This window comes from Sinocyclocheilus rhinocerous, unplaced genomic scaffold, assembly GCF_001515625.1.
Source record: "Sinocyclocheilus rhinocerous isolate Xijiao unplaced genomic scaffold, SAMN03320098_v1.1 scaffold4648, whole genome shotgun sequence".
Classification (NCBI taxonomy): domain Eukaryota; kingdom Metazoa; phylum Chordata; class Actinopteri; order Cypriniformes; family Cyprinidae; genus Sinocyclocheilus; species Sinocyclocheilus rhinocerous.
Genome location: NW_015653454.1, coordinates 10,471 through 36,827, shown reverse-complemented (window position 1 = coordinate 36,827; position 26,357 = coordinate 10,471). Strand labels below are relative to the sequence as shown.

General features: G+C 33.4%; 1 protein-coding gene across 2 annotated transcripts in view; it reads left to right on the top strand.

Annotated features, from left to right (window-relative positions):
* Nucleotides 1–26,357, top strand: part of LOC107715678 (colorectal mutant cancer protein-like) — a 51,854-nt gene that overhangs the window by 21,309 nt on the left and 4,188 nt on the right. For both annotated transcript variants that reach the window (XM_016521850.1, XM_016521849.1), the window contains exons 2-5: nt 6,832–6,974; nt 14,918–15,066; nt 18,550–18,713; nt 21,035–21,241. In XM_016521850.1, the coding sequence (XP_016377336.1) occupies nt 6,832–6,974; nt 14,918–15,066; nt 18,550–18,713; nt 21,035–21,241 (663 nt within the window). The remainder of the gene's footprint in view (nt 1–6,831; nt 6,975–14,917; nt 15,067–18,549; nt 18,714–21,034; nt 21,242–26,357) is intronic.

Sequence of the window (26,357 nt, the reverse complement as noted above, 5' to 3'; positions counted from 1 at the left end):
GAGACGCGCTGGAGTAGAGACTGGCCAAAGCAAAGGTCACTACACACACACACACACACACACACACACACACACACCGCTGTCAGATCCTGGCACACGTGACGTTTGCACACAACAAACCTACATGCCATCTCTGCAGTGCATCCAGAAAGCAGCATCCATTCAGAAATCACAATCAGCTCCACTTCCTTTCTTGAAGCTGTTCCTGGACTTTTGTGAATTATGCATCATTGCATGTGATCATAAAGGAAAAAATCTGTTTGCATTTGTAATCTTTAATTAAAATATAATTACTTGCTATAAAATTACATTACTTTTTTGACATCACTTAAAGCCACAAACTGGGGTTTGTGAGTCAATAAATAGCTAATAATTAATAAAATCATAAAAAAATGGGGGGGGAAAAATTGTAAATCATTTTAAAATAGCAACAATCATCATAAAACATAAAACAATTAAATATTTGATCAAGTGACCATTAATTGACATCAGATAATCATGAACATGCAAATATGTTGTGAAGTTATAGACATATTAACTTGGTGGGGTATAATGTGTTGTGAAGCCAAAGACAAATTTCCACTTGTGGACAATAAAGGAAAGTAAGTACGTTTTGTTATGGTCAGTGTTTGTTTGTTTGTTTGTTTATATGAATAGATTTTAATTATAGTTTGAATTAATTTACATTTTTATATTTTCATTTTAATTTAAAACAAATTTAAGATTTAAGAATTTTTTAAGTTTATATATTTTTATATAGTTTCTGTATATTTATATATAGTTTTTTTTATTAATTTTAAATTATATTTTTGTTTTAAGTTAAACCATGGAAATAAAAATGGAAAATGTTGCTTTGGTAGTTGCTTTTTTTTTTAGTTAACATTTATTTTATTTAAAGAAGAAATTAAATATATTTCTATAAAATACATTTTTCTGTTTTTATTTTTAGTTTGCTGTAACAGGGCTGATTCTAGTATGTCAAACTCATTTTTCGCCATGCAATCATTTGATAAATACATTTTTTTTACTTGGCTAATATTTTCGGTATAATCTAAAGTTGCCAATATTGTAAAGTGTTCAAATTTAAAATATATATATATAATTCACAGTCATTCACAATAAGAGCAGTAACGCATTAAAGTCTTTCATGTTTTCAGTGAACTTGAGCCTGATTCGTGTCATGCGTGTCATTGCTGCTCTTCAGTGTGTAAATGTCATGTTTTCCATCGCTTTAGCGTCTCACAGTTTCCCGTCATTAGCGTCATGTCTGTGTGGGTTTGATTGCTAATTAATCAGGCGTCTCTGGTTATCACACTAATGTTGAGACCCCAATTAACACTTCTACAACAGCTGATATTAATCATGAATTGTGTCTAGCAGCTCTTTCATGATTTTATCTACAGTGTTGAGTTTTTACTCAAAGGCACGTCTGTTGAAAAAATAATCTGATGCATTATAAATCACGTTTGATTTTTGAATGCTGTGTTATAAAAAAGTCAATTTTATTTTATTTTTTTTAAATGTGAGTGGTGTTTGACTATGCAGAACTGCAGGACTATGCAGTTGCTAAGGTGTTTGGAGTTGTTTCCTGTGTAGTTGCTAGGGTGTTATAGGTGGTTGCTACGTGGTTGGTAGCATGTTGTAGGTGGTTAGATCTATGGATTGGGTCTCTCTATTAATATATATATATATATATATATATATATTCATTTTATTATGTGAGATTATAAGGCCCTCAATTAGCTATCAACCATCAACTGCTTGATGATGGATATAGTCGTTAACTAAACTATAAATAAAATAAAACAATAAAAAAATTGTTACTTGAAATAAACTGAAACAAAATGTAAAAATGTTGCATTTGTTTGCATTAAACTTGATGTGCTAAAATAACTAAAACTTAAATAAAAATGAATTAAAAAATCATAGACATTTTTAAAATAACAAAAATTTATAAAAATCACAAAAATAAACAACAAAATTACTAAATTTAACTAACATAAAAAAATGGAAAACATAAAATAAATTTAACTCATAATATTAGTAAAAATAATAGAATCATAATGATGATTTAAATAGCAGTGATACTAAAAGAACATATGTGACCTGTGACAATGAGCAAATTTTCAAAAATGAGTTATTTTATTTTTCACATTCAAAATGATGTATGAATTGTTGGAATCGGATGATAAATGACTGAGCTACACCCGTTTGAAGTTGACAAAGTCAGCAAAGTCAGTTAAGGTTCCAAAGCTAAATCACCTGCAACGTTGCATTGTTTCCTCCACTTCCTTTCTTGATATTAATTACTATATTAATAATCGCAATATAGCCATTTTTTATTTTATCTTTGTTATTAAAAATAAGAACAGATGCAAAAAAAAACAACAACAACAGTAGAACAAATATAAGAAAGAAACAAATAGTGCATTACTTTTTTTAGTTTACATCTAAACAAAAGCATTCAAGAGAGAAAAACAAATAATCAAATGTAAAAATCACTTCAGTGTGTTCATTACAAATAAATTGATTATTAAAACTACAAAAGTAGTTCAATCAAGAGCAGCGATCTTTTCTTTTATTGTTAGATTGCTTTCAGTTTGACTAATAATCATCAATTAGTCGTAATTATTTATATATAAGAATTAAAAAAGTACATTTGTATGTATACATATTATATTATATTATATTATATTATCATTTCAATAAATATTCCAGGGTATAAAACAAAAATTATATCAGTTATGATATATATATCGCTTTGCAATGATAATGTACATTCTCTGTTTTCAGATCATTAAAAGTACATTTTGAAATATCGTGCACCCTGTTTTATGGAATTTAAGTTGCATTTTTTTAATAATCTGAAATGTGCTGTGAAACGTGTGCATACGTTTATTTGTATAGTGGATTTCTCACATGCCGATAGTTTCCGTTTCGCTTTAAATAAATTTGTTTGGCTTGGCACTTCTTGTTTGACAAATCTTGTTTATAATAAACGGCACTATAATTTGTTTGTTTACTTAGAGTTCTCATCCCGGTTCTGTTCTGAATACCATTACATTTGAAGGATTTGTCGTAGTGTTTGTAAATATTTTGTTTTATTTATCGGTATTTTACATTCTTTTTTAATGTAATTCATAAATTTCTCTGTTTTTTTTCTCTCAACAATACAATTTTGACCTTGTGTGACTTATTTTCTGGACGTTAGGGTGCTAAGTGTTCATTCTAGTGGTCGACCAGTTGATCGGTTTTGCCGATTAATCGGTACCGATAACCGATTGACAAAATCGTCAGAAATTCATGCCGGTAGTTTTTCTGTTGCTGGAGCAGCTGAGAAGGCTTATGTTTGTTTTCATTCACTATCCATTCTAAAAATTAGCAGTTTATTAATCGGTTATTGGCCAGTGCCAATCTAGTTATCATTATCGGTTTAATCGACTATCAGTCGATGTCTAGTTCATTCATTCATTCTTTGCCAATGATAATTTCTGTTTAATATTTATTACAATTTTATTATGTATATAAAGTATCAACATTATATTGACCATCATTTGCTCTGTTCTCTAGTTATCAGCTTCAACCTTTAAGATGCCTGTATCGGTCAATCTAGAAAAATAATTAGAAGTAAGTCTGAAAGGTGTAGGCATATTTGTAGTGTTCATGAAGGAATGGCTGAGACAGAAAAATGTGAAAGGAACAATCCTGGCCTCAGGCACATGCCTCAGTCTTGACCTTTGACCTCGACCTGAAGGATTCTTGACCTTTGACCTGAAGCCTATTTCAGAGAGTGCTATTAAGAGGGTCCGTTCTCATTGGGTTCAATACACTCTTGTGTCTTTCCTTCAGTGTGTTTTCCCATAAAGCAACACTTTTCATCAAGCAGTCCCACACGTCCCGAGTCCTCTCCTGAAACAAAGCGTGTATTGTTGCCAGCGTGAATCACTGTTGAAACGCAGCCATAAACATCAGCCGGCGTCCAGAAACTAGAGCAGCGAATCAACGGTGCGCTGATTATTCGTGACACATCCGCTTAATGAAAAAACCCAAGCGAAAAGTGAAAACACGTGCTGTCAAGCTGATAGTCGCTTTGAGATCTTCAGCTACGTTTGGCGTCTCCGTTCTCGGCCTTTGGTCTAGTTCTGATCCAAAAGCTGCCTTGCTGTGTAACATCTGCATACGCAGCATCTTCACTGAAATCGAGGCTCATGAAAGACTCGATGTAGACACGTCATATAATACAACACAAGAGACTCAACTCAGTTTTATTAGATTATATGTGTACGTTTCTAACCTAATCACATGATACTGTAATAAACATCAAAATACACAAATAAATAAAACATCCTGTTTTAATTAGATAAGAACTATATAAGAAAAAAATTATGATATACTAAAATATATATATATATTATTACATAAATATTACATTTTTATATGCGTGTCTGTATATTTTATATATAAACATTTATATAATTTTTACTATAGTTTTATTTTATTTTGATTAACTAAACAATTAGAAAAATGTATTATGTAATTGTTTTATATATAAAGAGAGAGATGAAGAGGGTTTTTGCTATTTTAAATAATTTAAGAAAAAATTATGTATTATAATTTTCTAATTTGTTTTGTTGTGTGTGTGTGTGCGTGTGTGTGTGTGTGTTTGCTATTGTTATTAATTTAGGAACTTTTTTTATATAATAATGGATATATAAAAATTTACATAAAAAATATATATGTATTTATATATAATGTCAAATATATGTTAAATATATTTAAATTATCTATACATACAGACATACTTTGTATAATGTATTTATCATATCATAGCAATGATATATTAAATATAAAAATATGTACATAAGAAATCTCTGTATATTTTATATATTTAGCATTCACTATTGTCCATAATTCAGAAAAGGTGTCTGTGTGTGTGTGTGTGTGCGCGTGTATGTGTGCGTGTGTGTGTGTCTGTGAGTGTGTGTGTGTGTGTGTGCGCGCGTGTGTGTGTGTGTGTGTGTGTGCGCGCACGTGCGCGTGTGTGTGTGTGTGCGCGAGTGTGAATGTGTGTGTGTGTGTGTGTGTGTGTGTGACTCACACAGACTCTGTAACTCCAGCCAGGAGAACATGCCATTCCTCTCAGATCACTGCAGGAAGGGTGCATAACGCTCGCTCGGCTAGAAGACGGGATCTAATTCCCCCTGCGTTCGGAGCCGCACAGATTCATTTATTCTGGATCAATCCGTTTTATGGACTCACTTTGAATGTGTGTTTAGTCTCGATGAGCACCAGTTTAATTCTGTGTCAGTTCAATAGTATTGAGTTGAGCGCTGTTTTTACTGATGGTTTTGCTGTTAGTAGCTAATAGATGACAAACCAGCAGTGTTTCAGGTCACTCACAAAAACACAGGTGCTCCTTCATTCATTGAAGACATTTCTGTATGGAAGCATATTTCTGCCACGCAAGAAAACAAAATCATGCTTTGGTAATCATAATTTTGACCTTAAAAGTCGAAATTGACATAAAAAGTCAAAATGATGACATACTGAAATTTTGAAAATTATGACTCTAAAATTGAAATTGACAAAAAAAAATCTTATAATTCGCTTGTCAATTTTGACTTTTAAAAACATAATTCTGATTTAGTGTATCATAATTTAGACTTTTTATCTCAGAATTATAACTGTCAATTTTGTATTGGTATGTCATAATTGTGACTTTTTCTCATAATTATGACTTAGTATGTCATATACAAATTATAATAATATATTAAAATGTATAGTATTATAATTATAATATAATATTTTACAGCTTTTCTGTTTTGTTCAGACATTTTTACAGAATCATTTTTACAGTAGCACAACACAAATGCACCTGAGATACAGCACTGCATATGATTTTACAAATATTGAAAGTCTCCTGAACCATTTAATTTCTCTTGTTTCACTTGTTTATGTTGTTGTGTGTGTGTGAGTGTACAGGTTTATATATCCTGGTGGGGACTTAAAGGGGTCATATGACGTTGCTAAAAAGAACATTATTTTGTGTATTTGGTGTAATGAAATGTGTTTATGCGGTTTAAGGTTCAAAAAACACATTATTTTCCACATACTGTACATTATTGTTTCTCCTCTATGCCCCGCCTTTCTGAAATGCGTCGATTTTTACAAAGCTCATCGGTCTGAAAAGCAAGGTGTGCTCTGATTGGCCAGCTACACACGGCGGCCTACAGTGAGCAGAGAGTTTTTTTGAGAAAGTAAAAATGCAGAAAGTTTCCTGTGAGGGGTATGGTTAGGTGTAGGGCAATAGAAAATACAGTTTGTACAGTATAAAAACCATTATGCCTATGGAGAGTCCCCAAAAGAATAGCTGACCAGACATGTGTGTGTGTGTGTGTGTGTATAGAGGTTTGTTTTATGGTCAAATGTCTTCAATAATGTAGTGAAATATCATGACAAGTGACTTGTGAGGACATTAATGACTGTAAATCTGATGATGTGCAGGTTTGTATGAGAGTTAGTTTAGAGTTAGCAAAGAGAAAATATCATTAATCTTTTCGAAAAACAATGCAAGTTTATGAGAAGAGCTCTAAAATAATCTAAACTCTGTATGTGTGTGTGTGCGTGTGCGTGCGCGCATGTGTGATGATTTTTCTCACTCATACTGTGTGTGTGTGTGTGTGTGTGTGTGTGTGCGTGAGTGAGTGTGTTCACAGCATGTGTGTTTGTTTGTCTCACCTTGCAGTTTTCCTCAGTGTAACTGCATTATTAATCCCTGTCCCACTGTGTGTGTGTGTGTGTGTGTGTGTGTGTGTGTGTGTGTGCACGCAGTGTGAGGAGTCTCATCTGCTGCAGGAGCACGAGGAGGTTCAGGAGAGAACGACGCTACGCTACGAGGAGCGAATCACAGAGCTGCACAGCATCATCGCCGAACTCAACAAGAAGATAGACCTGCTGCAGGGAGCCACCATCAGGTCTCTCTCACACACACACACACTCAAACTCAAACACTCACAGAGACACACACACGCACACCACATGCATGCACACACACTCAAACTCAAACACTCACAGAGACACACACACACACCACATGCATGCACACACACACTCAAACTCAAACACTCACAGAGACACACTCACTCACACACACACACCACATGCATGCACACACACTCAAACTCAAACACTCACAGAGACACACACACACACCACATGCATGCACACACACACTCAAACTCAAACACTCACAGAGACACACTCACTCACACACACACACCACATGCATGCACACACACTCAAACTCAAACACTCACAGAGACACACACACACACACACACACACACCACATGCATGCACACACACACACACTCAACCTCAAACCCTAGTTTGCATTATGTGTGACTTTCTAGCAGCTGCCTGTATAAACTACTTAGAGGTGGCTGATATGATTTTAACTGCCAACCGACCAACATTTTAATCTCTTAATAGATCAATAATGACTAATATTTTAATAATTAATAATAATAATTACAATATTTTTAATAGATAAATATTTTATCATTAAAAATTAATTAAATTAACAAAATATTTGACAAAATATTTCAATACCTTACCAAATATTTTAATCTCTTAATATAACAATGACAATTTATATTTTGGGTAACACTTTACTTAAAGCCTTTATGTATAATGCATTATATAGGTATTCATAATGTATGTTATAATGCATTATATTTTTTCATAAATAACTGTAACCTAAGTTAAAATGCATTATAGCACTTGAAATTTTTGTTTGTTATGTGTTTTAATGCATTATATTTTCTGACGGTGTAACAGTGAAATAGATGCATATTATAATGTATTATAACTGTGGTTACAATTATTTTTAACTTGAGCCAATGAAAAATAAATAACTTGCCCGTAGGGCAAAAATAAATAAATAATAAATAAAAAATTGAAAAACAAATAACTTGCCCTTAGGGCAAGTTATTTACAGTGGGTACGGAAAGTATTCAGACCCCCTTACATTTTTCACTCTTTGTTATATTGCAGCCATTTGTTAAAATCATTTAAGTTAATTTTTTTTCCTCATTAATGTACACACAGCACCCCATATTGACAGAAAAACACAGATTTGTTGACATTTTTGCAGATTTATTAAAAAAGAAAAACTGAAATATCACATGGTCCTAAGTATTCAGACCCTTTGCTGTGACACTCATATATTTAACTCAGGTGCTGTCCATTTGTTCTGATCATCCTTGAGATGGTTCTACACCTTCGTTTGAGTCCAGCTGTGTTTGATTATACTGATTGGACTTGATTAGGAAAGCCACACACCTGTCTATATAAGACCTTACAGCTCACAGTGCATGTCAGAGCAAATGAGAATCATGAGGTCAAAGGAACTGCCTGAAGAGCTCAGAGACAGAATTGTGGCAAGGCACAGATCTGGCCAAGGTTACAAAAAAATTTCTGCTGCACTTAAGGTTCCTAAGAGCACAGTGGCCTCCATAATCCTTAAATGGAAGACGTTTGGGATGACCAGAACCCTTCCTAGAGCTGGCCGTCCGGCCAAACTGAGCTATTGGGGGAGAAGAGCCTTGGTGAGAGAGGTAAAGAAGAACCCAAAGATCACTGTGGCTGAGCTCCAGAGATGCAGTCGGGGGATGGGAGAAAGTTGTAGAAAGTCAACCATCACTGCAGCCCTCCACCAGTCGGGGCTTTATGGCAGAGTGGCCCGACGGAAGCCTCTCCTCAGTGCAAGACACATGAAAGCCCGCATGGAGTTTGCTAAAAAAACACCTGAAGGACTCCAAGATGGTGAGAAATAAGATTCTCTGGTCTGATGAGACCAAGATAGAACTTTTTGGCCTTAATTCTAAGTGGTATGTGTGGAGAAAACCAGGCACCTGTCCAATACAGTCCCAACAGTGAAGCATGGTGGTGGCAGCATCATGCTGTGGGGGTGTTTTTCAGCTGCAGGGACAGGACGACTGGTTGCAATCGAGGGAAAGATGAATGCGGCCAAGTACAGGGATATCCTGGACGAAAACCTTCTCCAGAGTGTTCAGGACCTCAGACTGGGCCGAAGGTTTACCTTCCAACAAGACAATGACCCTAAGCACACAGCTAAAATAATGAAGGAGTGGCTTCACAACAACTCTGTTACTGTTCTTGAATGGCCCAGCCAGATCCCTGACTTAAACCCAATTGAGCATCTCTGGAGAGACCTAAAAATGGCTGTCCACCAACGTTTACCGTCCAACCTGACAGAACTGGAGAGGATCTGCAAGGAGGAATGGCAGAGGATCGCCAAATCCAGGTGTGAAAAACTTGTTGCATCTTTCCCAAAAAGACTCATGGCTGTATTAGATCAAATGGGTGCTTCTACTAAATACTGAGCATTTTTCAGTTTTTCTTTTTTAATAAATTTGCAAAAATGTCAACAATTCTGTGTTTTTTTGTCAATATGGGGTGCTGTGTGTACATTAATGAGGAAAAAAAATTAACTTAAATGATTTTAGCAAATGGCTGCAATATAACAAAGAGTGAAAAATTTAAGGGGGTCTGAATACTTTCCGTACCCACTGTATATGTATGTGCTCCACAACACTATCGATACACTGTAGCTGCATCTGAATCCAGATCATTGCTGTTTTGTCATAATATCACCAGCTCTCTATAGTAAGGCACTAAAGCATTACAGACAGTACGACTTTCAGTGAAGCTGCTTTGAAACGATGAGTGTTGTGAAAAGTGCTGCACAGATGAATTGACTTGAGCAGAATTTCTGCCTGTAATAAATACTGATTATTAAAACAAAGCACAATATTCAGTCCTGCTCGTCCAGTCATTAGTTCTTCATCATTAGTGCTCATTTTAGTCGGCTGGGAAAATGTAAACACACATTTCTTTTCTAGTCGACACAGCCGGACATTTGTTCCTCACAGAGATCGCCAACACACACACACATTCATAAAAATACACACACAAACACAAACATTAGTAAATGATGTGCTGCACACAAGCGCTTAGAGAACAGTTGTGTTTGGACCACACATTTACATTCATGCTTTTAGCAGATGCTTTATCTAAAGCAGCTTACAGTGCAGGAACATAAGCATGCACACGTACAGTAAGAGAGCGTGTGTGTGTGTGTGTGTGTGCGTGAGCGCAGCTGTCTGAGGTCTGTCTGGTCTTCAGCGCCGGCGGTGGTCTCGTCTGCAGAGATTCCTGGGAGAGTTTTACCCTTCAGCATCTGACCGGAGATACGCCGATCATCTCTACTTTTGCTCCTAAAGCTTGTGGGCTGCTTCCCATAGGCAGAAAACTTCAGCTCAAATACAAAGAAATACAGAATTATAAATTGCATAATAATAATTAAGCCCATTTTTAAGACTATTATGTTTTTAATGACATTTAAGCTCATTTATACACATAATTGTAATTACTGTAATGCATCTGAGTTTGATAGTAATCTCATTATTTTTATTGATCCTCAATAGATTTGCTGTAAAAATAAATTCCGTAAAAAAACGGCAGCTGTGGTTGGCAAAATTTTACTGTAAAAAATAAGGTAGCAGCATTTTAGGTTTACGGTTTTAACTTAAAATTTACAGTTAAATACTGTCATTTCACTAACTGATATAATGGTAATATACCAACCCACTGAAGTACTGAAATCTGTTTTGTACCTTTGTAAACACTGCTCCAAATGCAGGTGGTGATGAGAAAATCACATGATGAACCAAAGCCTATCACAAGCAGCTTTTAAATATTAACATATATAGAAGGTGCACAGTGTCATTCACACTAAGTGTCATTCATTTTTCACTTCCAAAAACGGTATACTACCGTAAAATTACATGTAATGTCCAAGTTTTTCACCGTATATAGTAGGGGAATTTACCGTTAACCATTTAACAGGTTTTTAACTGTAGCATTTTTACAGTCTTTTACCGTTAAATTCACAGTCATTTTTTTTACAGTGAACCGTAATACAGCTTGTTTTTTAATTAAAAACAGGTCTAACTAAAGGCATTACAAGAAATAATGCCCTGATTTATGAACCGTTTACAGTTGACAGTGTTTTATTACATTACTGAGAATTAGGAAAGAAAATGTGTTTATTTGTCATAAAAATAATGACATAATAAAGGTAAATGTAAAATAATAATGTAATGGAAATAATGTCATAATAATGCCATTATAAGAAATAATAAATATAAATGCAAAATAATAGTGTCTTCATAATGAAATTATAAAAATAAATATAAATGCAAAATAATAATGTCTTGAAAGTAATGTCATCATAATGCTAATGTAAAATAATACATATAGATGTAAATGTAAAATGATAATGGCTTGGAAATAATGCCATAACAATGTATTGAAAATAGTGTCATAGTAATGCAAATATAAAATAATAGTTGTTAAAATAATGGCAAAATATTGAAAATGTAAAATAATAATGTCGTGAAAATAATGACATAATGCAAATGTAGGGTAATGCAAATATAAAGTAATGCTGTCTTATGAATAATGTCAGTAATGCTAAATAATAGTAATTAAAATAATGACAAATTAATGAAAATTTAAAATAGTAAATATAAAATAATAAGGTCTTGAAAATGTCATAATAATGCAAATGTAAAACAATGTGAATATAAAATTAGTCTTACAAATAATGTCAGTAATGAAAATGTAAAATAATAAATATAAATGTAAAGTAGTACTGTCATGAAAATAATATCATAATAATTAAAATGTAAAATAATAAAATTAAATGTAAAATAATGTCATGAATATAATGCAAACATAAAATTTAGTGGCTTAATTTTCTTTATGCAAAATATAATTTTCCAATTGGATTGTATTACAAATATTGTTGACTCTCAAATTGCTTTGCTTCTCTTTTGTAAGTGGCTTTGGATAAATGCACAAATGTAAATGCTGGCTGAAGTGTTGTCTGTGTAGGCAGCTGACGAGGGTTTGGAGCGGAGCTTCTGTATTCACTGCGCACAGAAAAGCTTCCCTCTAAAGCCTCTTACTGTGATTTATAGCTTTGTAACTCTGCTCAATGACAGATATCAGCTGCTTTAATGCTCCTTTAAATCTCCGTCCGGGTAAATGTTACTCAAGCGTGTCTCATTTTGTCATTTGGCCTGGAAACCCAGCAGGAGATGAGTGTCTCCTTTCATCGTTTATTCTGAAGATATCGCGTTCATCTTACTAAACGAACTGCATGACAATAGCTTGATTCGTTCCCCAGCTCATGAATACTGAGTTGTGAAGGGAGATGCGGTGAACTGGTAACCGTGTGTCCAGCTGCATGTGAATGAGATCCACTCCAGTGTTTAATTAGAAACGCCTCATATGTATGCAGCAGGTGGGGCTTTGCATCCTCGTTAGGGAAATTAGAATATGCCGAATGACTCCAGTCCTCTGTTGACTTTCATATTCGTCCCTGAATCATAACTCTGCAGTTTGATCATTTGATAAAATAGCTGTTGTATGCAGTATTTAGGAGGAAATTAGTTTCTAATTTTGTAGCTTTGTATTATCGCAAATAGAAACATGACTAAATGCAATTTATTTATTTGCTAAGATCTTCGAATTGGTATTATAAAGCGGATAGTTCCGGTCCTTGATTCTGATTGGCTGAGCCGCGTTCGAAGCCGTTGTAAATTACTCTACAAAGTAACATACACCTTTGTTTACGCATATTATAATGTATTATAACTGTGGTTACAATTATTCATGAGATCATACAATGCATTATAAGATGCATTACAAGACACAATTAATGCATTAAGACTACTTTTATAATGCATTATATATAAAGGCTTTAAGTGAAGTTTTACCATATTTGGTAATCTCTTAATAGATATTTTAATCTCTTAATAGAGCAATACAGACTAATATTTAAATCTGTTTGAGTCACTGCTTTTATTTGCTCTGTTTTATTTTGTGAAACCTTACTACGTATATGGAATAACTGTTTTATAAAAGCAATAAGCCCCTTGAAGCCGTGGTTTACAGTGAATTTATAACAGCTAAGGGGGTTTTAGACACTCTGCTTGGCGTCTTACCTAACAACGCCCCTTAGCTGTTATAAAATCACTGTAAACCACGGCTTCTTGGGGCTTATTGCTTTATTACACCATGGAATAAAAAAAATAACTTTGTTATTTTTTTTATTCTGTGGTGAAAAAAAAAATAGAATTGCATGATGTATGAATGGAATTTATACTTGCGAATTTTATCTCACAATTGGGACTTTTTTCTTGCAATTCTGAGAAATAAGAAGATATAAACTCAGAACTGCAATATATAATCTCAGAATTGTGAGATATAAGTGGAGAATTGCGAGATTCACACTTCTGAGGAAAAAAAGATAAGGTCAGAATCGCAAGTTATAAAAAACATGCAGTTTCTGAGAAAAAAGTGAGAATTGCGAGAGATAAACTAAGAATTTTTTGGGGGGGAATATCTGAATTCCGAGAAAAAAAGTCAGAATTGCGAGACATAAACTCTAAATTCCGAGAAAAAAGTCAGAACTCTGAGGCTACGTTTAAACTAGTGCGTTTTTGTTTTAAAACGGCATTTTAAAATGAAAACGATCCTCATCTACATTGGCGTTTTCACTGCGTTTCAGAAACGATCTCCATCCACACTACACAACCGAAAGCGCATGTCACATGACCATTCATGCAGGTGCAACCATAGATATGTATAGGTAGATGCCCTATTATTTAGATGACGGACGCTTCTACGTGCTTTGAGTGGTCGAATGGGGAATCTACTAGGGCTGCACGATAAATCGCATGCGACAAGATGCGCGTTAAATATCGCATGCGATTTATCGTGCAGCCCTAGAATCTACCAATGCATATCTATGGGTACAACAATGAGCATGATGTTATTGTTTACACGGTCGTCACGGGTACGCAGAGCGAATGTGGGCAGCCATGCCATCGTTTTCAAAAGTCTCCGTTTTGCTCCGTTTACACTGAAACGCAACCCCGGAGTTTTCAAACTAAAACAGGGTCTGCAGCGTTTTCAAAAGTCTCCGTTTTGCTCCGTTTACACTGAAACGCAACCCCGGAGTTTTCAAACTAAAACAGGGTCTGCAGCGTTTTCAAAAGTCTCCGTTTTCGAGGGTCGAGGACACCGGAGTAGTGTAAATGACAGGCGTAACCGTAGCAAAAATGTATGCGTTTTTAAAACGAAAACGCACTAGTGTAAACGTAGCCTGAGAATAAACTCAGAATTCCAAGAACAAGTCAGAATTCCGAGAATAAAGTCAGAATTATGACACAAAAGACAGATTTGTGAGATGTAAACTCCGAATTATGGGAAAAAAGTCAGAATTGTTAGAAAAAAAACCATTATTACTTCAAATCTTTTTATTGGTATTTTGTGTGACAATACAGATTGAAATAATGATAATTATTAAGATATTGTCCATTATTAATCCCTTCCACAATCCCCCCATTCATATTAACTCAGATGGACAGGAAAACAGTAAATGAAATAAAGAAAGAAACAATAACAAATAAAATAAAATAGATATAATTAACCAATATATAAGTAAGTAACCAAAAAAAAAAATCCCTTCTAACAGATGACAAACATTACATGTTGCCAGTTACAGGTGCACAAAGTAGGCCTTCAATATAGTCCAAAAAGGGATCCCAAGTCTTATAAAAGGATTTGAGTGAACCAGAGAGTGAGCATCTTAACTTTTCAAGTCTGGGAAAAGAGAAAAAACATAATTTTTTTTTTTATCTTTGGAGGAATCACGCTTCCATAGATTGGTGCTCACACTCTCAAAAAAACAGGATCAACAGAACATCTCACTTTCTGCGCTGATTCTTCTCATTCATCATAACGTGTGTGTGTTTCTCAGGGAGGAGGATGAGTTTTCCGAGCTTCGCTCCGATCTCAGTCACAGCCAGCAGGAAGTTAACGAGGACGACCGGAGCGTCGATCAGGACCCCGACCAGGCGTCCATCTCACTGCCTGAGAACCAGTCCACGCTGGTCACTGCAGACATGGGTAAGAGCAGCTGTCAAAAGCCTGATGGATTATTATATTTCCAAATCCAGTCTCAGAAATGCAGACTGACAGACAGGAAACCTGCCGGAAATAGGAAACATGATTTATGATGAACGGAATCTCAGCCTGTCAAGAACATGTCCGTATTACATTGCAACATCAAAAGAATGAAAGTATATTTTAATTTTTTAATGTGATGCCTTTTTTGGAAATATTGCATTTTTTATTTATTTATTATGACATTATGATATCACATTTGAACTGCAAAATGTTCATCACTATAATGCAAAAAAGATATTGACATTACAGTAATGAACATTATGCAATATAAATGTGCTTAATTGTTATAATGCAAGTGTAAAATAATACATGTAAATGTAAATAATACAATTAATTGCAAAATAATGTCATTTAAAAATGACAATGCAAATTAAAAATAATGAATGTAAATATAAAATAAAACCCTTACAAATGTTATAATAATGCAAATGTAAAATAAAAAAATAACATATAATAATGTCATTGCAATAATATATATATATTTACATAATGAAAATGTAAAATAATAAATATAAATGTAAAATAATGTCATGAAAATATTGTCGTAATAAGCTACGAAATGAAGCTTTGTAAAAATCGACGCGTTTCAGAAAGGCAGGGCAACAATAATGTACAGTATGTGGAAAATAATGTGTTTTTTTAACTTTAAACCGCATAAACACATTTCATTACACCAAATACACAAAATAATGTTCTTTTTAGCAGCATCATATGACCCCTTTAAATACAATTATATTTTAATTATTAAACATCATGCCTGTTTTTGGAAACATTACAATTTTTGACATGACAATGAAGCACATTTGAACTGCAAAATGCTCATTACTGTCATGCAAAAAGTGTCAAATATGTTGCATCATGGTAGTATTTTTCGCTATTATTGTATCCTGATTGCAATAAAATATTACATATATATATTTCTGTAATACAATAAAATCATTATATTAGATTAATAAGAAATCCAGTTGAGAATAAACAACAAAAACTCAGTAGAATGAGATTTTTTGCATTTCTGTAATGAGAACATGTATTTGTCAGGGAAGGAATGTCACAGTGCTCCTAAAAACAGGCTTCACTGTTAGTATTCATTATATTTGTCTATTAATTTGGGGGTGAAATGTTGTGAGTTATCCTTTATCTTCACACAGTGATTTTGAATGAGTTTGCATGGTTCTGGAGGTCACGTCTCTGTGTTTATCACTGCAGACTCATGGGAAATATTGGCCTCATTTGTGTTTTCACACACAGACAGCAGTGAGATCTCCAGTGTTTCTTCCAGACAGCAGTGAAGTTCATTAGAGAGCAAATAAAGGCTTTTGCTGAGAGAGAGAAAAATCACCTTTGTGCAGTTCGTGTTTCCCATAGTGCTTCGGTCTTGGTTTATAATGGCAGCTGAAAGACACACAGACTCGTTTTGCTGAGTGTAATCGTCGTCTTCGCTCTGCTTTCTTTTGTTTTTCCACTCGATCGAGCCGATACGCTCCACACAAAAGCGTTTAAAGGCCTCAGCAGTCGGGATGCTGTCATTGTCCCTTCAGTCTAATGGCGTTTTTCATCACGAGTGTATTGTAGGAGCATTCCCAGCATGCATCACTCCCGTCTGTGAAAGGAAATGACAGATTTTTTTTTTGCCATGATTAAAACAGCTTTGCATTACAAAAGTGGAAATAACGGAGTCAATTTTAAATTACAATTTTATATTCAGACTTTTAGTATCATTGATAAACTATTACAGTTTTAGTGAATATTGTAAATTAGATTTTATTATTTATATTTTGTTTCCGTTTAATTTTAGGTAAAGTTTTAGTAATTTTGTTTTGGGTTCTTTTGTCATTTTTATTATTTTATTAATTTATTTTTATTCATCTATGTCGTTTTTGTGAAGTTTTACGTTTTAGTTAATTTAGTTTTAGTTATTTCAGTATTAAACTAAATGAAAATGAGAAATGTTGCTTTGGCAACTAGCTGAAATAAAATAATTTTATTTCAGTTAATTTTTTTATTTTTATTATTTCAAGCAGTGAATGTTTTTATGCTTTTAGCTTTAGTTCGAAAATAACCCTGTTATATATATATTCAGATATATATAAATATATGTATAATATATATGTATATACTGTATATACAGTCAAACCAAAATTTATTCAGACACCTTCAACATTTCTCACATTATCACAGTTTATTGGCTATAGTTTAGAAAATGGTAATAAAATATGAGAAGAACTCAGAGTTAAACTGTGTCAGAACAAATTCATCTTGATAATGTCAGATAACTTTGATAGAAAGGTATGTAATGAATTCTGTTGTCAGCTGTTAAATTTAAGAACATAATTAGATAAAAACCAATTTATTACCAAGCAATGCTTAATTTTGTTCAGTCTGTGGTGTAAAAAGATCACATTAGCAATTAAAGAAAAAACACTTCAGCAAAACATGCTCAGCTCAAAGTGTCTGAATCATTTTGGTGCCAAATTTTACTGGTAGACTTTTTGGGTATAATATGTCACAGTTTACTTTATTTTGCTATCCTCACTTACATAAATGAACTATAGTGTCCTGCACCCACTAGTAAAAAAATATCAAAAATTATTTTATTTGTTTTATTTTTAACAAAGTGCAGACTGTGTCATTGACTTCATACAAAACTAAACTTCAGAATCGTGCATTAAAGTGTTGAACCAATTCTGGAGGCTCAGTGTGAAGCTCATCCAGTGTTTTTCCCACAAGTGTTTTTATGTTTCATGGTTAATGTATGACGGCACATTGCCTGCAGTTGTGAATATTAATACAGCTCTGGATCAATAATCTGCTCATGTCAGCGATCGTATTGAGCTCTGATTTACTCCGGTTTTTCCATTTCATTTGCCTGCTGGACGCTGGATGAGCAGCTTTGGATAATATTATTACAGGTTAGGCAGGAGACTTCATGGAGTTCTCAGGTATGGTTAATGTCAATTATTGAAGTAATTTCTGTATTTGAGTTCATGTTGAGATCTCTGACTTCTGATGCAGACTTTGGCAAATCTAAGGGCAATTTGAGACATTGCTGAGATCTCGTCTGAAGCTTTAGAAGAGACACTTGTCAAATTTCAGATTTCAGCAGAAGTCTCTGTTTGCTCCCTACTTTGATCTCATTGCTGTGAAGGAGAAACGAAGTTGAGACATTACAGTATTTGTATGTGTGTTTTTTCTTTACTATACTTTTATATGCTATTTTTTTTTTAATTCTTATCTAATTTTTTTTATTTAATGTTTTCATATTGCGTTCTTTAATTTGACTTTATTAGCTCTCCTATTATTCTTAGAATTTGTTGTGCTTTGTAAATAAATGGCTCGGCTAGAATAGAATGCGAGTGCAGTTTCATGCTGGAGAAATTCCCAGTAATGGCCTGCAGGTTGACTGAGATGCGTGTGTTTTTCCAGATAACTGCAGTGACCTGAACTCGGAGCTGCAGCGGGTTTTGACGGGGCTGGAGAGCGTCCTCTGCGGCCGCAAGAAGAGCACATGTAGCCTGTCCGTGGCGGAGGTAGACAGACACATCGAGCAGCTGACCTCCGCCAGCGAACACTGCGATCTGGCCATCAAGGTAAAACACCTGACAGATGCAGTACAGGAGCCCACAGACACTATATAGTGCACAGTACCACAAACTGCAGTCTGACTGGCTGGCTCAGTTCGCAAAGAGCTTGATTGACAGGCGATCTGACCAATCATAACGCCAAAAAATCCGCCATCTGCCGGAGAGTTGATTAACTTCGGTGGACTCAAACTTGAAATAAAATACACTTTGATGTTCATTCATGTCTATTTCATGCTATCAGTAAATATGAAAAGACGATCGGTTCACATGCTGCTTTAACTGAGGCAATTCAGTGATCTCTCACGACACATTAAAGAGCCACAAAACACTATTTATTGTTTGAATTTCTTTAAAAAATGACAGCATTTGAAAGCTGAGACCTTGTTTCATACCAGTCTGTCGGTGTGTTGTCAGTTTCCTCTTTGCTCCGCGATGAAAACACTGCGTGAGAAAATTATGTGTAATGTGAGAGAGGCATGGCTTGTGAGAGAGGCACGGACATAGCAACGGTAACTAAGGAGTACGTAACTATCCACTTTGACACTTCTGCAGCTTGATTTGGTAAAACCCTGTCAACATGGACAGGAAGAGACCTTGTGATTTGAAAATCTGGAAAACTCTTGTCTAATGTTGTGACTAGTTCTTTGGTGAAGAGCGATGCATGAAAGTTATTCATGTGTGAAATAATCTGTGAATTCAGATCACAAAATGTCTTAAAATATTCCCACTAATTTCTTGTTTTTTAAAAAGTTTTTTTTTTTTAAAGAAAAAAAAATTCTGTTCACCAAAGCTGCATTTATTTTATCAAAAATACAAAATAAAATGTGAAAAATTATTGCACTTTTAAATAGCTGTTTTCTGTGTGAATATACATTAAAATTTAATTTATTTCTGTGATGCGCAGCTGAATTTTCAGCATCATTACTCCAGTCTTCAGTGTCACATGATCTTCAGAAATCATTCTAATATGCTGATTTGCTGCTCAAGAAACATTTCTGATTATTATCAATGTTGAAAACAGTTGTGCTGCACGATATTTTTGTGGAAACTGTGACGCATTTTATTTTTCAGGATTCACAGATGAATAGAAAGTTCAAAAGAACAGCATTTATTTGAAATAAAAATATTTTGTCACATTATAAATGTCTTTGTTTGATCAATTTAATGCATATATTATTAATAAAAATATTAATAAACATTTTTTTTTTTGAATGATAGTGTATTTTAGATTCACTCACCCCTAAATGGTGCACAAAAACAGAGCAAACAGTGATTGGTCTCTTTAGCTGTCAATCAGTCAGTCTCTTCCTGTCCAAGTGGGCGGTTCTTGGCCAAAATGAGCTGCAAAGTAGACTCAACTTCACAATATCTCATGTTGATAGTCAAAAGTCTGAGACTGTGGAGCTGAATGAGTGAATGACTCCACATTTCATATTTATACACACTTGTTCCCTCTGCTCATGCTATCAATAATTCAATACAGGCTGTAGGATGTTTATTATGTATATATAAAGACACACACATACAGAATATATTTTGAAATTATTTACTTGTATTTACATGTATATATTCATATAATGTATATATAAATATATTTAATATATGCACGTAACATATATTTTTTTTATATATACATGCATGTGTGTGTATTCATATATACATAATAAATATACACAGCACACACACATATATTATGTAAAAACATTTATTTTGGATGCGATTAATTGTTTGACAGCACTAATTTAATTACATAATGCATCATTTGCATGTCAGAAAAAGTGTAATACAAAAAAATTTTCTTAATGTACTGTGATTTATTCAACTGGGAACGTATGGTGAGATCAATTATATTTTCACCCTATTCGCCTTGCATTATTTTACTTTATGAACTTTCCTATTATTGTTGAGCATTTTTAAAGCTTTATAAATAAATGAGCTGACTAAAGTGCAAAGGTTTTGAGTGCAGTTTCATGTGGAAATGTCTCCTCCTTTTTGCCGCAGAGCACTTAAACAAGGAGTTTGCCCTTAAAAGTATGCACTTACTCTTGCAAGTTACATAAAACCTTCAGTCTTCTTCAGTGCCACATGATGATTCTTCAGAAATCATTCTAATATGTGACCCTGGAGCACAAAACCAGTCATAAGTGTCAATTTTTTAAAATTGAGATTTGTTATTATCAATGTTGAAAACAGTTGTGCTGCACAATATTTTTGTGGAAACCATGATGCATTTTACTTTTCAGGATTCACAGATGAATAGAAAGTTAGCAGCATTTATTTGAAACGTGGGAATGTCACATGAGGCTGAAAGCTGTGTGTGTTTGCAGACGGCGGAGGAGATCGAGGGCGCTCTGGGCCGGGACTTCTACCCCAGTCTGTGTGAGGAGCGTGTGCGCTGGGAGAAGGAGCTGGCTGGACTCCGGGAGGAGAACGAGAGCCTGACGGCGATGCTGTGCAGTAAAGAGGAGGATCTCAACCGCACCAAAGCCACCATGAATGGCATCCGAGAGGAGCGAGACCGCCTGCGCAGACGTGTGAGTGACCGCGACCGTCAAACCACGTATTAAACATGCAACAAACTATTGCATTATGACAAATTACTACTGATTCATCATTTCGGTTTAGGGATTCAAACCACCAAACTTTCTCCACTCAATAGTCTGTTTATGGTCTAATTATTTTATAATATAACATGTCCATATTCCAGGTAAGCTGGGGTTAAAATCCCGGAAAATATGCGTTGTAGTCCAAACGAGTCATTCGTTGTAGTTTTTGAAAAGTGATTTCTGTTAAATAAAATATCTCCTTTTGAAGTGGACTTTGAGCTTTGTAACTTTGCAGATCTTTTTTATGCTCAAACAGCAGCATTACAGACTAACTAAAGTTGAAAAATTGAAAAAGCATAATAGGACCTCTTTAAACATTTAAACCATGCCACAAACTGTTGCATTACAGCTAATTACTACTGATTCATCGTTTAGGTTTAGGGGGTTCAAACCACTCATTAACTGATTGATTAATTTATTGATTTTGTCCATATTCCAGGTAATCTGGGTTTAAATATATGAGTATAATTCTTCCGGATCTGTCATTTCATAGTTTTAACAACGTTATTATCTTAAAGTGTTAATATTTAGTGCTGTGAAACGATTAATCGCATCCAAAATAAAAGTTTTTATTTACATAATATATGTGTGTGTACTCTGTATATTTATTATGTATATATATATAAATACAAACACATGCATGTATATATTTAAGAAAAATATGTTATGTTTATATATTAAATATATTTATGTACATTATAAAATATAAGAATATAAATGTATATACATGTAAATATCTCAAAAAATATATACTATGTGTGTGTATTTATATATACATAATAAATATACACAGTAAACATACATATATTATGTAAACAAAAGCTTTTATTTTGGATGCGATTAATCGTTTGACAGCACTATTCATTTTATATTTGTTATCTGTGACAATTGGAAAACAGTGTTGAAGTATTCATTGTATCATTAATTAACTGTGTTAGTGGTTTTGCTGTTATTTTAATGCAAATTTTTTAATGCAAATTCTAAAACGGCTTGCTATAATATTATGCTAAACTTTTTATGATGATAATAATAATCCTAAAAAGTCTTATTTTCCTGCATTTTTTTAAATGTATTGTTTTATGCTCTTTTATTTTTTTTACTAAAGTTTACTATAAATTATATTGAATTGTACTATAAGTTACTTTTGATGAGAATCGCATAATCATCATTGAGAATAATGACATATAGTTTGTAGAAATACCTTGTATTCATTCATTTATTTATTAATTGTGGTACTATTTTTTTGCTGATTTTATTCTGATTTTAAAAAAAATGATGATAAACTTTTTACTAAAATTTACTACAAATTACACTAATTTACTATAAATTCCTCTATTACAGTAATGAGAATCTAATCATAATCATCATTTATCTCAACAGTAAAACATCTGGACACATACAGTAATGAGACTTTAGGGGTTAAATTAGTTTAATTGTCATGAAAAAAAAAAAATGCAATGGTCCTAAAAAGCTTACTATTACTGAATTATGTTATGTTATGTATAATTATTCCACCTGTTTGAGCTACAGGAATGGATCAATCCTGACATCAAATCAGAATTATCATATTTACAGGGTGAAATGTCCAGTGGGATTTTATTTAAGACCAAACTTTTCCACTCTTGTTTCCTAATTTAAGAGTATGGGTGGAAATTTCTGAAGTGTTGAATGTACAAATTATTGTGTGTACAGTTGATGAAGAACATTTTCCCCCCAGAATCTCATTACTGTAAAATGTTTATATGTTGTATAAATTGTAGATGTATTTATTTTATCCTTAAAATCAAACACTGAACTGTAATATTTATTTTTGTTTTTTAGATTTTCTTTAGATTAAAAAAAAAAAAAAAGCACTGTTATGCTCTTGATCAAGACACTTAACCTAAATAAAATTAAAATGAAAAAATTACAAAAATAAAATTAAAACTAATTTTACTGTTATCATCTTGATCAAAATTCTTATCCTAAATAAAAAAAAAAGAAAAATAATAATAAAATTAAATGTACTGCTACTATAATGCTCTTGATCAAGACACTTAACCTAAATAAAATTAAAATTAAAAAATTAAAATTAAAACTACTTTTACTGTTATCCTCTTGATCAACACACTTAACCTAAATAAATAAAATGAAAAAATAAAATAAAATCTACTATTACTATTATGCTCTTGATCAAGACACTTAACCTAAATAAAATTAAAATTTAAAAATTTAAAAAATTAAATTAAAACTACTTTTACTGTTATCCTCTTGATCAACACACTTAACCTAAATAAATAACCTAAATAAAATGAAAAAAAAAATAAAAAAATCTTCTATCACTATTATGTTCTTGATCAAGACACTTAACCTAAATAAAATTAAATGAAAAAAAAAAAAAATCACAGAAGTGTTATCTTGTTCAAAAAAATATTATTTGCTTTTATATGCACATTTGTGTCTCATGTCAGAGACACATAAAGACAGTAACGAGGTCGAGAGTCTCAATGGTCTCAGCATCTCCACAATAAACCCGATCCCATCAGAAACAGCAAGCGATGCTTCGGACCGATTCCACGAGCACGGACAGATTTCATTAGAGATAAATCGCAGGCCGTTTGTATGTCGTAGGTCTGACCCGGCTGTTTCCATAAAAGCCTTTGGCCTTTTTCACTCGATGCATTTCAGGGCTAATCATGTTAGTGTGCTAACCGGCTTCAGGCGCCAGATTCGATTGCAGGCCGTGTCTAAAAGCAGCAGACTAATCGATCCAAAAAGGTTTGTGCTGTGCGTTTTTCCAAATGATCCGAGGACAGCGGCATTCCTAATTTAAGCTCAGTAAATAGATCCATCAACGTCAGTGTGACCGTTTCTGTAACACCACTGTGCAGGATTCAGTGAAGCCAGGATAAAAACTGAAAAGTAATCCAAAACCAGTGACAGAAATGAACTTTTCTATTAAAGAGCGAAAATTACCCCTTTAAATTTGCCTTCCCCTGTTTTGACACGCAAGAGATACATAAAAATGTCTAAAAACGTAGTTTTCAGTAAGGGAACGAAACTTTGCAAGTGTTTTAAGACCCTCGAAATACACATCATTTATTTTTTGTTCAATTATCTGTGAAGTTATATTAGTGTCGAAAATCTTTTGTAAAATATATTTAGCCTTTTCCAATATCTCACATGCTTTTGGGACTGATATTTGTTGCTGAACATGAATATGTGCGCCTACTGATGAACCATTGCAGCATGAAATCACTTTTTTCATCTGAAAGTAAAAGTTTATGCATGTAGAATTAATTATGTTGTTTGATGTTGTTTCGTTACAAATAAATATTATAAATTTGGACTGTTTTTGAGCAATCATGAGTTATTAAGTCAGAGGAATTTAATTAAATTCCATTCATTCCAATGGGGTTAATACTGGGAATTCTCAGATTATATATTCTTAGATTTTGAATGCATTATGAGGGTTAAATTAATTTCCATGGGCATTTTTACCTTTTTAAGGGCGAATTTTCTAACCTTAGTAAAGTAGATGTGCATACGTTCGTGTAAATTCTTAAATCTACTCAAGAAATGCAATCTGAATAATAAAACACAGTAGGACTGATACCAGCCAAATGAAATCAGTATCAATAAAATCCATATTTGCGCTGCAGAAGTGGCACACAAGCTGCATCTGATATATTTATACAGACTGTTTAATGCAGCTCAGAGATGCCATGAATGCATTTACACTGCAGTTACAATTGCATGTTATGAGATTTTATGTTTTAAATATAAAATAGATTGAATATAGAACTGTGAATGGATACTTTAAATATGAAACTAAAACTGTCAGTAGGTGGCAACAAGTCACTGTCTTAATAAGCGAGTCATTGATTCACTCATTCAACAGATTTGTTCAAAACGGCTGATACATTCAGGAGTGAAGCGAGTGATTTGCTGGCATAATACTCTTACTATTTTTGCCATAAAAATATATGCTGAAAAATAGTAAGAGTAGTACACTAGTATGCATTTTTGAATTTAGCAACTGTCTTTATGAATGGCTTATTGAATCACTGGCTCACCTTATTTGTTCAAATACGCTGAATCATTCAGGAACGAAACACCACTGTGATGATCAGAGATAGTGATTGGCGAAATAGAGCAAAACAGTCCATACTGACAATATTGTGTCTAAAATGTAAATTACTTAATTATTAACTGTACATAACATTTCTTTATTTGCTTGTTAGTTACACACCATTGAACTAATCACAGTCCAGTCCTGAAACACAGCTATATTCTTTATTTATTTATTTATTTATGCACTATTGTTCAGACTTGAACATAAAATTAGCTTTTATTTACTTATTTATTATACACTATTGTTCAAACTTGAACATAACATTACCATTTATTTATTTATTATACACTATTTTTCAAAATGTAACATAACATTAGCATTTATTTATTTATTTATTTATTTATTGTATACTGTTGTTCAAACTTAGAACATAAAAATAGCATTTATTTATTTATTATGCACTATTGTTCAAAATTGAACATTACATTAGTGTTTATTTATTAGCTGCTATTGTTCAATTGTTTGTTTGTTTGTTTGTTTATTATACACTAGTGTACAAACTTAAAATTAGCATTTATTTATTAATTCTATACTGTTGTTCAAACTTGAACATAACTTTAGCATTTATTTATTGTACACTATTGTACAGACTTAAACAAAACATTAGCATTTATTTATTTATTTATTTTACACCATTGTACAAAGTGTAAAATAGCGATCTTAAAAGGACACATGAGCGTCCGGCTCAAGTCTGTGCCAGTAGGCGGATATGGTATTTCAAAACCGGACTGTCCCACCTAAAACCAGATTTCTGGCCACTCTAATCATGATCCGGATCTGAAGCACTCTATATTTAAACTCACATGCTGCAACCGCTCGACCGTAATTACTGGTCTGGCTTTGTGGCAGTGGTTTATTTGATTGGACTCGACTACCGCAGGTCAGCTCTGTGTGTGTGTGTGTGTGTGTGTGTGTGTGTGTGTGTCTGTC